The sequence below is a fragment of the Cydia splendana genome, chromosome Z, assembly GCF_910591565.1.
Source record: "Cydia splendana chromosome Z, ilCydSple1.2, whole genome shotgun sequence".
Lineage (NCBI taxonomy): Eukaryota > Metazoa > Arthropoda > Insecta > Lepidoptera > Tortricidae > Cydia > Cydia splendana.
In genome coordinates this window covers 37,048,265-37,060,604 of record NC_085987.1, presented here as the reverse complement: position 1 = coordinate 37,060,604, position 12,340 = coordinate 37,048,265, and the positions used below count along the sequence as shown (strand labels likewise).

Genomic DNA, 12,340 nt, shown 5'->3' with positions numbered 1-12,340 from the left:
CCGGCAACGCAAAAGGGGGGTTATGATTTTGACCTGTATGTACGTGGGTATGTATGTTCATTTGTTCCCTATTAACTTCTAAAGTACTTAATATAATTTGACAAACGATGTGACATTCGAATCGTCTTAATCGTCCGCTGGTTATAGGCTATTGACGTCACAACAATTTGAACACGGCGCCCTCTAGAAGTCATAAAGTCACGAACCACAAAAATAAAAATATGTAATGATGATGTGTTCTATATCATTTGAAAGGGCTTTATTAGTACATTTCAAATATATACATATTGTTAGCTTTTGCATCCGGCTTTGTTTGCTTGCATCCGATAACACATTAATTTACCGGGTAGGTAATTCGAACTACAAATCTACAAGCGCTCTGGATTCTATTCGCGTGTTACCCGACTACGGCGACACAAGAAGGTTTTTGCTAATGAAAGTTGTTTGGCCGCTATACAGGTTGTTTTTTTTTATAGGCTGCAATATTTTACAACGTGAATAGTTACAGAAGCCGGGTGCCATTAGCCATTATAGCGCCCTCGTTCATGGGTCAAACAGATCACTGTGTTATGTCTTTCCTGTAGACATACACAAGAGTTAAGGGCTATAAAGGTTAATTTTCTTATTTAACCCTTATCCACGTGAAAAGGTCCTCCTTTTATTTAGAGAACTATGATAAAATCATTGCTTACATGCCCACAAGCTGTTAACTATTGCCCACAGGAGATAAAAATGTACTGTTCGCGATAACACACTAGTTTTCTCTCCTGTGGGCAATAGTTACTCTAAATAAAAGGAGGACCTTTTCACGTGGATAAGGGTTAAATAAGAAAATTAACCTTTATAGCCCTTAACTCTTGTGTATGTCTACAGGAAAGACATAACACAGTGATCTGTTTGACCCTCATACCAAAACCATCGGGCGCAGCCCGACCTACGTGGCACGCTGCACGCGGTCCAAAGCCAGGCAAGGCTTGTTAAGGCCGCCGGAGGACGCTGGATGCGGGTCGCTTCCAACCGGTACGAATGGAGGTCCAAGGGGGAGGCCTATGTTCAGCAGTGGACGTCTTATGGCTGAGATGATGAGATAGTCCTCATACGGTTAACCTGCCAAAAGTGAAGCCGAAACACGATGGATGTGTGCGTGCGACGCTCGTGTTTTACGCTCAGCAAACACACACATATATACAAAATATGTTGCCAGTATTCATTTACTTCTCTCAAGGTAGGGGAATTTTAACAACATCCACACTTGGTTATTAATAATTTGGAAGTGTGTAGATTCGATTTTGTAGCAAAAGCTTTTTGTTTGTTTTGGGATTTATTGCATTTCTGTACTTTGTGAAATAAGGTTTAAATAAGCTGATAAGATTTACAATTTTTTTTTATTTAACAAATGTGCATAACATAATAAGAATAAATATAAATAGGACAGAGCATATTCGACTGTGTTTAGTCGGTTTCCAATGTTTCCATATTGCGTCATTCCGATTTAGTCTATTTTTTTCCTTCCTTCCAGATCAGTCAGAAAATTGAAACGAACATTACACAAAATAAAAATAAGAAAAAAACGAAATACCTAAATAATTAACTTAATTATAATTTTCTATAATTATACAATAAAATTCAATTGAGCGTATTTATTTTTAGAATGTAGACGTCATGTCCTATTTGGAGGGAAAAAAATTTACTACACTGGCAACATTTATAAGAAATGGCGGCTGACGAATATTTGGATTTTTGTATTTACGATTATGTAAAAATATTACATTAAACTCGATACTTACGCGTGAAATGTAATATCAGGCGGTTTGTTTTTATTATATGATGTGTTGTGACACCCTTCACTGTACAAACAACCATCTTTCCTGTAGTTTCTGATTTTTAAACGGGAGGTGTACACAAACCGATTTGACTTAGAGTACTGCGAGGGCCGTTCGAATACGATGATACGAGTGCGACGTGACGTCGCACTTGAAATGGCTTCACTGGGGGTGTACGGACTATGTATCTATGCCTTATAAATCTATGTATGTGCACATGTCCATTGCCAAAACAAGTGCTACCATCTACCGTTCTCGTCGGTACGTTTCCTTGTAACTTCTGCCATCTTGTGGGCTACATCGGAAGCATAAACGACACATTTACGCCTCGCGCCAAAAATCTGACGGCTTCTATGTTGCCCTCTACAGTTCATGCACGGGGCCTATTTTATTTTTATTTTTATTTAAGCCATTTAATTCCTTAACAAAAAAAGTATACATATTTCATTATTAAATTAAATAGTAATACATTATTAAATTAAATTAAATTAAATATTATCAAACTAATGTCGTGCAAATTTAAATTGAATTCTGATCAATAATTTAGTTTTTATTATTAAGGACCTCTTGACGAGTAAAGGCCTCCTCCATTTTACTCCACATTTCCCTGTCTTGGGCTATTGTTACCCAGTCGTCGCTGGCAAACTTCTTCAGGTCTTCCGTCCATCTTCCCAGTGGGTGGCCTGACTTTCTTTTACCGGGAGGTCCCGCCCAAGTAGTGACTCTCTTAGTCCATCTTTCGTTGTTCATTCGTGCTACGTGGCCAGCCCACTTCCATTTTAGTTTCTTACAATGTGATAGAGCGTCGATGACTTTAGTCTTTTCCCTTATAGCCGTATGACGTTGTTTGTCTATAAGTTTTAGGTTCATGATACTCCGCTCCATGGATGAATATTTGTACCACTTTTTTGCCATTTGCGCAAAATTTGCCAAGTTAAGCCACGGCCGACCAAGAGCAGTTGAAGCTGCTAAAAGTCAGCTACCCCTACAGAGTAGGATTTTTCAATTTTTTTATCAGGTAGGGTTTCATGCAGTCGGCCATCGGACTATAAATCCATAAACATGGCGACATCATGTGCTATAAGTGTAGCAGTAAACGCAGTTACTCGACTTATAGTCGAATTAATGAGATATAACAGAAACTAGATCGTGTAAGCAAATTTTTACTTATTTTTATTAATATTTTTTTATTGAAATTTAAGAAAATAGGCGGCCCATGAATATATATGAACCAGTGCCTTTGGTTTTATCAATAAAGTATTTTTCGCGCTGGGTTTTACTGTATTACGTGTACTTACAGACAGTAAAAACTTATGTACACAATCACGGTAAAAATAAATGTCACGGATGACAGCAGTAAAAAATACTTAAGTACCTTTTTGTTTTATTAGACACGTGAAGACGATTAGGCCTCAAACTTAATCAAATAATTGAAATATAATCGCTTACCTGAGATCGTTTTTAGCACATATTAGTTGAATAAAAGCATTTACTGCACTCTTACACATTTAAAATGCCGAGTAAAAGCAATCCGGCTACCTTTACGAAACATTTTTGCTGAGAAAAAGCAGTGCGGCTGCTTTTATAGAACACTTTTACTGAGTAATAGTAAATTGCTAATGTTTATAGAACAAATAGTCGAGTAAAAGCACTATCGTTGCTATTAAAACACTAGAAGTGCTTTTATCCACTTTTACTCAACTCTTACAGCATCGATTTGCTTCTTATACAGCGCTTACTCGATTTTTATAACACTTTTAGTCTGTATAAGTGCGCCTTTTCGCGTTGAGTAAACGCTTACAGGACTTTTACTCGACTGTTTTTACACCGTTTATAGCACCAAAAAGCGAAAATAAAAACGTGCTCTCAACTTTTATAGCACATAGATTTGCTAGTTGGGTTGTAACTTGTAATACAAGTGGAAGTCCCTTTCTAACAAAAGCTGTCAAAAAGGGACTTCCACTTGTATTACAAGTTACAAGCTTTTGATAAACATGGCATAGATCTTGCATTATTCTAGCGATAAATATAAAGAAATTTTCGTTTTCGCGGCTGACTTATCTGAACAGCCTGTTTATCACTGCACAATCAAAACCAAATAACAAGACAAAATAACGCATAAATATCATTTTAGGGCTAGTCCAAGAAAATTCTGCAGCGTTTTTGATAGCCCATGCAGTGCAACTGTCATTTATACGTCATAATTTCATAGAAGTTTTCCCCACGCAGTGTGTTATTTTAAACAGCGTGGGATATCAAAATCGTTGCAGACTTTTCTTGGTCTAACTCTATGTCACCCACCATATCACTAATCAACCGGTTCACATATTTAACTGTCAGCCTGTCAACGTCATTGTTTGGGTCACCATTAGCACCAGCACCAGCATCAACTACCTATAGTCAACTACCTACTTACATAATTTAGTTATGTAATTATTATTTAATAGTTAATTAAGTACAATAAGTTTCGGTTAAATTCTAGTAGTTTATATACTTGGTAACATAGAGTTCCTTATACACTCACTTTTATATCGACCAGCAACTATCACATTGACAATTTATTTCTTTTTTTTTATAAACCGAATGGCCAGATATGTAGTTACCTACTTTAAGATTAAAGAAGTTTAGGAAGATATACATATAATACTCTTTATTGGCATACCTCAATATACCTATATATACCTATATATATAAGAGATACAGCTTGATACAGCTAAGATATTAAAAGTGGTTTATTTTCTAAATATTAAGGCCTGTGTTAACATTACCCAAATATTATGTTATTTCTAGGTAAGTACATAGAAATTTTCTAGTTGGTTAGTTTTTTCGACTTTCTAAAGAAAAAATATCCTACATTTTTTATATTATTATTTATGATTAACGAGTTATCCACTTACAACCTATAACTTTTGATTTTCGAAAACTAGCTAACATCTACCTAGTTTAGGAGTTATGTCGTAGTTAGAATAAGTGAAAGTTAATTTTATTATGCAAAATGAATAGCCCTAAGATACTGTACCCTAAGATAAGATACTATAAAAATGAATAGCCTAAGAAGTGATAGTACCGGCTTTTATGGGCAATAAAGCGCGGTGTATCCAAAGTAAAATACTGATTATTCATGTGCAATAGACACACAGCATTAGTGTTGATGAAATGCTCCAGTACTATACCCATAAGTTGACACCTTAAATGTTATATATCCCCTGTTAGTATTGGCAGCGAGCTTGCAATTCAAGACACCACGCGAGCTTACGCGGAAGCGTTCAAGACAGTGAAGGGCGCGAGCGCACATTACGTAATTACTATCGAGATCCTCCGATACCGATAGTCATGCGCAGTGCCGCGCGCGGTCAGTATTATTCTCATCGCTATTAAGCTTAGCTTTTTAATTCTCTCAACAATCCTTGCAACAAAACGCATCGATTTTTGATAAACGCCGCCGATCCGTGAGGTTTGTAGACTTTGTAGAGGCCCTTACTCAACTACAATATAAGAAAGAGCCAGTTTTTATGTATGAGATCTTATTATGTATGGTATAGTATATTCCACTGTAGCCATAAATGTAGGTAGTGCTACGTGGGATCACCTTGCACTTTAATTTAGTCGGTTATTTTTTTAACTACATAGGTTTTATCGCACGATATGGCCTGATATATTTAGTGGTGGTTTTTAAAATTCAGATTTAATATTTAAAATACGAGTCGGAATTGGCTAAGTTTCGATACAAAACTCTGTTGAGTGACTTGTGCTCGGTACCTAAGCAAGGAAAATACTGTACTCTCCCCGCAGTTTATTCAACTTTACTACCAAAGTATCATGTAATATATGCAAAGTGCCTCTAAAGTAATTCCGACTAAAATTAATGGTTTGTATAATATACTCTAATTATCTTGATATAAATATAGTGCCGGCGTCGGTATTTTCATAAAATGTTTTCCACATATCGACACTTGGGTACGTATTTCATCTTGAAGTTTTTAAACGACTAAGAAATACTTAGCTTTATGTTAATATTATGGTAAATGGATAAATACTTTATTTCTAAAGCAACAACGTAATAGTATAACTTCATAAGCTGGGAAATTAGTGCTTTGGTCTCCATTGCTACGAACGCGAAATTTTAAAGTTTCCTCAGAGTCATTATGTCATTTCAACCTTGTCTACAGCTTAGACTTATGACTATGGCTTATGGCCAAGCTGTAAACAATGTTTAACTTTTGTGACAGCTCTAAGTAATCCATAAAAAAAAATTAACAACATTGGTAAATATAAATGACGGCTGTATTAGTAGAAATGACTATAGCAGCAAGTGCAGCAACAAGTGTAAGTACGTTTTATTGTATTCAGGCTTGTAGAAAAGCACTCAAGCCATGCAACTCCATTCCATGGAACATATCGCTATTGGTGAATATGAAAATGCGCTAATTCAGGCAACCCTATTCATCTTCAAGGGCATTATATCAAATGACTTCGTTGTTTTTATTTTTACGCTGTATGTCTGCGTCACTTTCTCGTGTGATGTTCTCCAAACAAAAGAAATGCAACTTGTATATTTGGGAAGTTTGGCTGTAGGTGGTATGTGTTGCTGGCTACCATATAAACTACCACCTACCTATCTTAGCATAGGTGGTGATTCAAACTATCAAATGTTTTTCAACATCACCACCATAGATATCATTAGAGAAGCGACATGGTACCTACGTACCTACCTATGCACGCATCACCTTCTGACACTTCTTCGGGTCATGTTGGCCAACATCCTGAGTGTATTTATTTTTAAAAGCATGATGTATTTACATCGCCTGTCTCTCTCTACTATAAAGCTGAGGCAGATTTCGAGAACTTCCACAGCCGGATCGAAAGGGTGATTTTAATTCCGTTCTAATGAAAATAAAACACAATAATAAACAATTACAATATTTCTATATTATAACATAGCAACAATAACTTAACTACGAGCTATTTACAAAGACAGTTATGCTTGTACTGTTAGGCCCATGAAGACCCGTGGACTATGACTTAGTTGATTTTCTATAATTATCAGATTAAGTTATTTTTTGTGATAAGGGCCACCCCCGTGCCCGGCGAAAATAGCGCTTGTGTAGCTGTCACCACCGAAGCTACTGTGGCCTCCGCTGCTTCCATGGCCACCACCTCCGTGGCCACCTCCATGGCCACCTCCGTGGCCGCCTCCAAAACCACCACTATAACTATCACCGCCATGGCCTCCTGAGCCTCCGCCTAAGCTATAACTGTCTCCCCCGCCTCCGTGCCCACCGCTGTGATAAGTATCGTAGCTAGTAATACCCGAATTGTAACTGTTATGGCCACCTCCTCCACCTGAACTGTAACTATCGTGGCCTCCTCCGCTGCCTCCGAAACTTCCTAGTCCGCCCGATCCGTGGCCACCAGATCCATGGCTGCTGCCGCTATAACTGTCTGAGCTTACTAAAGATATTCCTCCGCCGTGGCCTCCGAAGCCACTGCCTCCACCACCGTGATGGTCGTCGTGGCCGCCTCCAAATCCACCGCCAATGCTTCCACCGAAATCATGACCGCCACTGCTTCCGTGTCCCCCACCGTGGCCGCCACCGAAACTGGCGCCAAGGTCAAAGCCACCGCCGCCATGATCGTGACCGCCGCCATGATCGTGACCGCCGCCATGATCGTGACCGCCGCTGCCTCCGTGACCTCCGCCTCCGTAGCCTCCCAAATCACTACCATGACCGCCGCCGATAGATCCACCGAAGTCACTTCCACCACCGTGATCATGGCCGCCACCATGGTCATGGCCGCCTCCAAAGCCGCCGCCGTGACCACCTCCGAAACCACCGCCGAAACCGCCGTGATCACCACCGTGTCCGCTATCGTGGCCTCCTAAATCAAAACTTCCGCCGCTATGTCCGCCTCCAAAATCATGGCCGCCACCGTGGTCATGGCCACCTCCAAATCCTCCGCCATGGCCACCATCAAATCCTCCGCCGTGACCACCTCCAAATCCTCCGTCGTGGCCACCGCCGTATCCTCCACCATGCCCTCCGCCAAATCCTCCGCCATGACCTCCGCCGTGGCCTCCACCGCCGTGGCCTTTCAGATGGTCGATGAAGCCTCCGTGCAAACTATGGATGTCAATCCCGTGGCCGCCCCCGTGTCCGCCCCCGTGGCCGCCCCCGTGTCCGCCCCCGTGGCCGCCCCCGTGTCCGCCCCCGTGGCCGCCCCCGTGGCCGCCTCCGTGCCCGCCGCCGTAGCCTCCGCCGCCTCCATCGTGGTCATCGTGATGCTCATGAACTATTACTTCTTTCGACTCGTGGTGCAGTTCAGGTTCAGGTATATGGATACGAATGTGAACGCTGTGAACAAAATAAAACTTTATATACCATATCTAACATAATAAAAGTTTGCATTGCATCAATTAAGGCATTCTAAAAACAAATAAGTAAAAGATCGCAATGCATCTTGACAATTCAATAAAAACACAGTGTATACAAAGATATCATCAAAGGGTAAATAATATATCGTTAGCACACAATAGGTCGATTTTCACCGTTAACCGCAGTGAAGAGAGGCGTGAGAATTGCTAGGTAATAGAAATCTCAACCAAATTGCTACATGCAGTGTTGTTTTTGCGGTTCCGCTACTAAATAGGCTGCAGTGTCACAAATCGGTTTTTAAACGCGCGAAAAACCTACGTCACAGGCATTTATGGTGAACAATGGATGGAGAAATTGATGTAAAAGCACTAAGAACATGAGGATACTAACTGTTCATGTCCAAAAGTCGCGAAGCAGACGCCAAAGCTAGCCAGTAGGAAGCCGCTTAGCTGAAATATAACAAAACATATCTTAAAGTATACATAAATATTCCATCTCTAGACCTTGTGCACGCTGGTTGCAATCGAAAGTATTTAGGCCTGCACGTTACTGACATGACTCGTACAACTGCCCCGAATGACATAACATGTACATAATACTCAGTAAGAGTTACCGTAATTGGATAATTGGAACTTAACGCGAAGATGAGAGCATTACTTCACGTTCACATCTTGGCGGAATAAACATTTTGAACCCATTGAGAATAAAACATATTAGTAAAGTTACATAATCGGGTCAGCCAGTAATCTTCGACCAAATCAGACTTTTAAGCTCTGTTAGTTGTGTAACACTTACTCAAATTGCTGTATTGTCCTCCCAGACGGTCGCACGTTACGTTATATTATGTATGTAAGGAAATGACCCTATAGGTATTAGGAGATATTATTCATTACATTAGCCTCAAGCTCAATAGCTTTGACCTTTTTGTCACTTTAGATAGACGGGACTTTCAATGATACTTTTGCATGAGAAACATTTCCGAGGAATACCTATAGGTACATACCTAACGTGAAATGTCCCAGTGCTGAGCATTGCCCCAGTAGTTTAATCTTAAAACCAACAGAGGTGGCAAACGGGCTGTCAACTATTGGAATTAGGCTGTTAGACACTAGGACGTTTGTTTACCTTACATTTGTAGGAACGTTCGGTTCTCACCGAACGATGTAGGTCAATCACAATTAAGTACGAACTATATTAAAACAAAATTATATATTATTCAACGGACATTGGAATGGATTGTTTATGTACCTAATTCGTAATCAATGGATAAATAAATTAATTAAGAGCCATTTAGTACAAGTAATTGTTATTATTGTTTTGATAGATCCGCTTGTATAAATAATGTTTACTCACGCCAAGGCGGGCGGCCATGGTGCGTGGGGTACAAATGATCGGGTTGCTAGGTCACCCCCTCCTCAGACTGCTGTGTCTGTGATCACTAACTGTGTCTGATGAACGCAAGATCTCTAGTAACTCTGCATCCGCAGCGCTGCCTTTTATATTACAGTGAATGTAAACCACCCTACTCCGACCGCTAAAATATACATCGATAATGTTCATATTTATCAGTAAAATATACATAAAATCTGTAAAATACGACAAATCTTAATAACTTACTACTTTTTAGTTCCATACTGAAATTGGTTTCCGTTAGAATCATAAAAATCGGAATCCTTAGGAATGCGTAATATGTACCTACAATTAATATAATTCGATACTACTATATAATATAATATAATTCGATAATTATATAGGTATATTAAGGTTGGTCTTGCATACCTTTTAATATATTATCCTTTTATTATATGTTTTATAGGTTTACTAAGCACTTACTTATGTTATTGATTAAGTAGGTAATTAAATGTCATGTCATGATAGACACATTATGCATACAATAGATATAATACCGGCATTATAAGAAGCTGTGTGAAACCAGAAATTACCAAGCATCAACAAATCACACATTTCCTGAGCGATAAAATGCTCAGGAAATATATCAGATAATATTATTAATTAATCAAATGATACTGTATGTGCACGTAAGGGAAGTTTCCTCTGCTTAAAAAAAAATATTGCACACCGTGCACGAAATTAAGCACCAGATAATTCTTAGAAAATCATAGATAACAGTTATTCTTAAAAACAACTACTATTTAATAAATCGTGTAAAAAAGGAGGTGAGTTGACCGTGACGTCACTATACTCGTTTTCATATAATTTCTATATTAATTAGCAAATCGTTTTGACAGTTCTAAAAAGAAGCTGATTTGACTAGTAGGAAAATAGCCTATTGTATTAGTCAATGTCACGGAAAACCCCAGGTACCTATGAATTGAGAGATTATAGGTGGTAAGGTAGCTTAAAATGAGGAAACCTATTTATGCCGTTGCTAAGGGACATGTACGTCGCTAGATAGGATCGTTGTCGTCAAAGTTGCTTGTAAATCACATGCAACTTTTAAAACTATCTATACTTAATAAGAATAACAGGTAAAATTGACCTCTTAACTTACACTTTTCTTCATCAACTTAAGTACATCCACCTTCAATAATATTTTAACGATGTGAACGGAAATTTCTTAAACAATCTTATCTTTAGTCATAAGCGTGTCATATATGTTGCGCACTTCGTTGTATAAAATGTTAAAATTTAATTTCGCATGCTGTCTAAAGTCTGTCGCTCTTGCCTCAGGTGCCTCAATTGTTTTATTGGAGTATATAATGGTTTAACAGAAACCTATAGGTAAGCATTGTATCAAAATAAGTGTTATTAAATTATTGCGAGATTATCCGATCTTGACCAAATTGAATAAAGTACCTAGGTAAATTACATACGCGTAAATGAAACAAGTAGGTAGGTAAGTACCTACTACTCGGCCCTCCAGCCATACAGCCTACCCGGAATAGCTTATTGAATTCCTAGTAAAGACAGCAATTGCCGCGGTCGTTGGTTGGACTAAACACATACATACCAAACTATGTTTCTTGAGTGCTTTCATTCACTACAGCTTTATCTTAATCTGACGTTTACCACTGCATTTCAGAGGCAACTTCCAAACAAGTTACAGCTACGTAAGTAACTATACCATTCCCGAAATTGAAGAACATAAACTAACTACCTAGGTACCTAAAAATGTACCTACTTACCCTTAATTTGTTGTGGTGCTACCGATCTTTTCAAAGCAGTGGTCACTGGTAACTCGGTCGATTAAACTGTGGTCTTTAGATTAATTGTACGTTTAAATTGTTTTTATTTGTGGTTTTGGCTCCATTCATTTATTACGTAAGACCATTTTTGCCAGTTTTTGGCGCCCTCCCTGCCCTATGTAAGAAGAAATAAGAATAGGGCGACCCCTCCTCCCTGTTTAATATTTATTACGTAATTACGTATACGTAATACGTATAAAATAATTTAAATTTTTTGGTAATAATCAATTTTGGTTTTATTTTAATACTTTTCTTTATCATTCATCTTTACATACGATTTTGATCTATCCAGGGGCGTAAACCCCACTCAGAAAGTGGATCTGCCACTGGAACATCTCTGGAACAAGGAGTTTTTGAAGTATAATCTTAAGTTCGCTCATTTTTGTGACCTTACGTAAGAACTATCAAAATCCTTCCTACCCCCCTGTAAGAAAAAATAAGACATAGTGGAACCCCCCCCCCCCCCTAAATCATCTTACGTAATAAATGAATGGCACCTTTTGAAAAAATAATGATGGTACAAGTAAAGGCTGGCGTCCACTAGACTCGCCGAGGTGAATCGAGTCGAATCGCAATAATTCGCCTCCTATATTTTCTATGCAACTGCGTCCATTGGATCGTCCATCGTCAATGGACGCAGTTGCATAGAAATTATAGGAGGCTAATTATTATTATTTAGGTCTAAATAATTTCACTTCAAAGGTAGGTAATAAAAAAATCTTCACCTAACTATTCTAAACGTATTGAAGCCATTGGTACGTTATCATATCTTTACCTCGTATCACTCATTCCGTAAGCAATGTCTTAATTACTACTCACCACTTTTACTTTTCTTACTAAGTATTATGCAAACCCAACTCTCATTATCATAAACCTCAAGATGTTAAAAACAGTTTAATAATAGCATTTACATGGTAGGCAGTGTAAACTAAGTACG

At 38.6% G+C, this 12,340-nt stretch overlaps 1 protein-coding gene across 1 annotated transcript; it reads right to left on the bottom strand.

Moving 5' to 3' along the window:
* Positions 1-6,732: 6,732 nt before the first annotated feature.
* Positions 6,733-9,715, bottom strand: LOC134803960 (uncharacterized). The gene is made up of 3 exons (XM_063776799.1): positions 9,551-9,715; positions 8,588-8,646; positions 6,733-8,176 (listed from the first exon to the last, which is right to left on the bottom strand). Exons 1-3 carry the CDS (start codon positions 9,566-9,568, stop codon positions 6,877-6,879), a joined length of 1,377 nt encoding a protein of 458 aa, XP_063632869.1. The 5' UTR covers positions 9,569-9,715; the 3' UTR covers positions 6,733-6,876.
* Between the last annotated feature and the right edge of the window lie 2,625 nt (positions 9,716-12,340).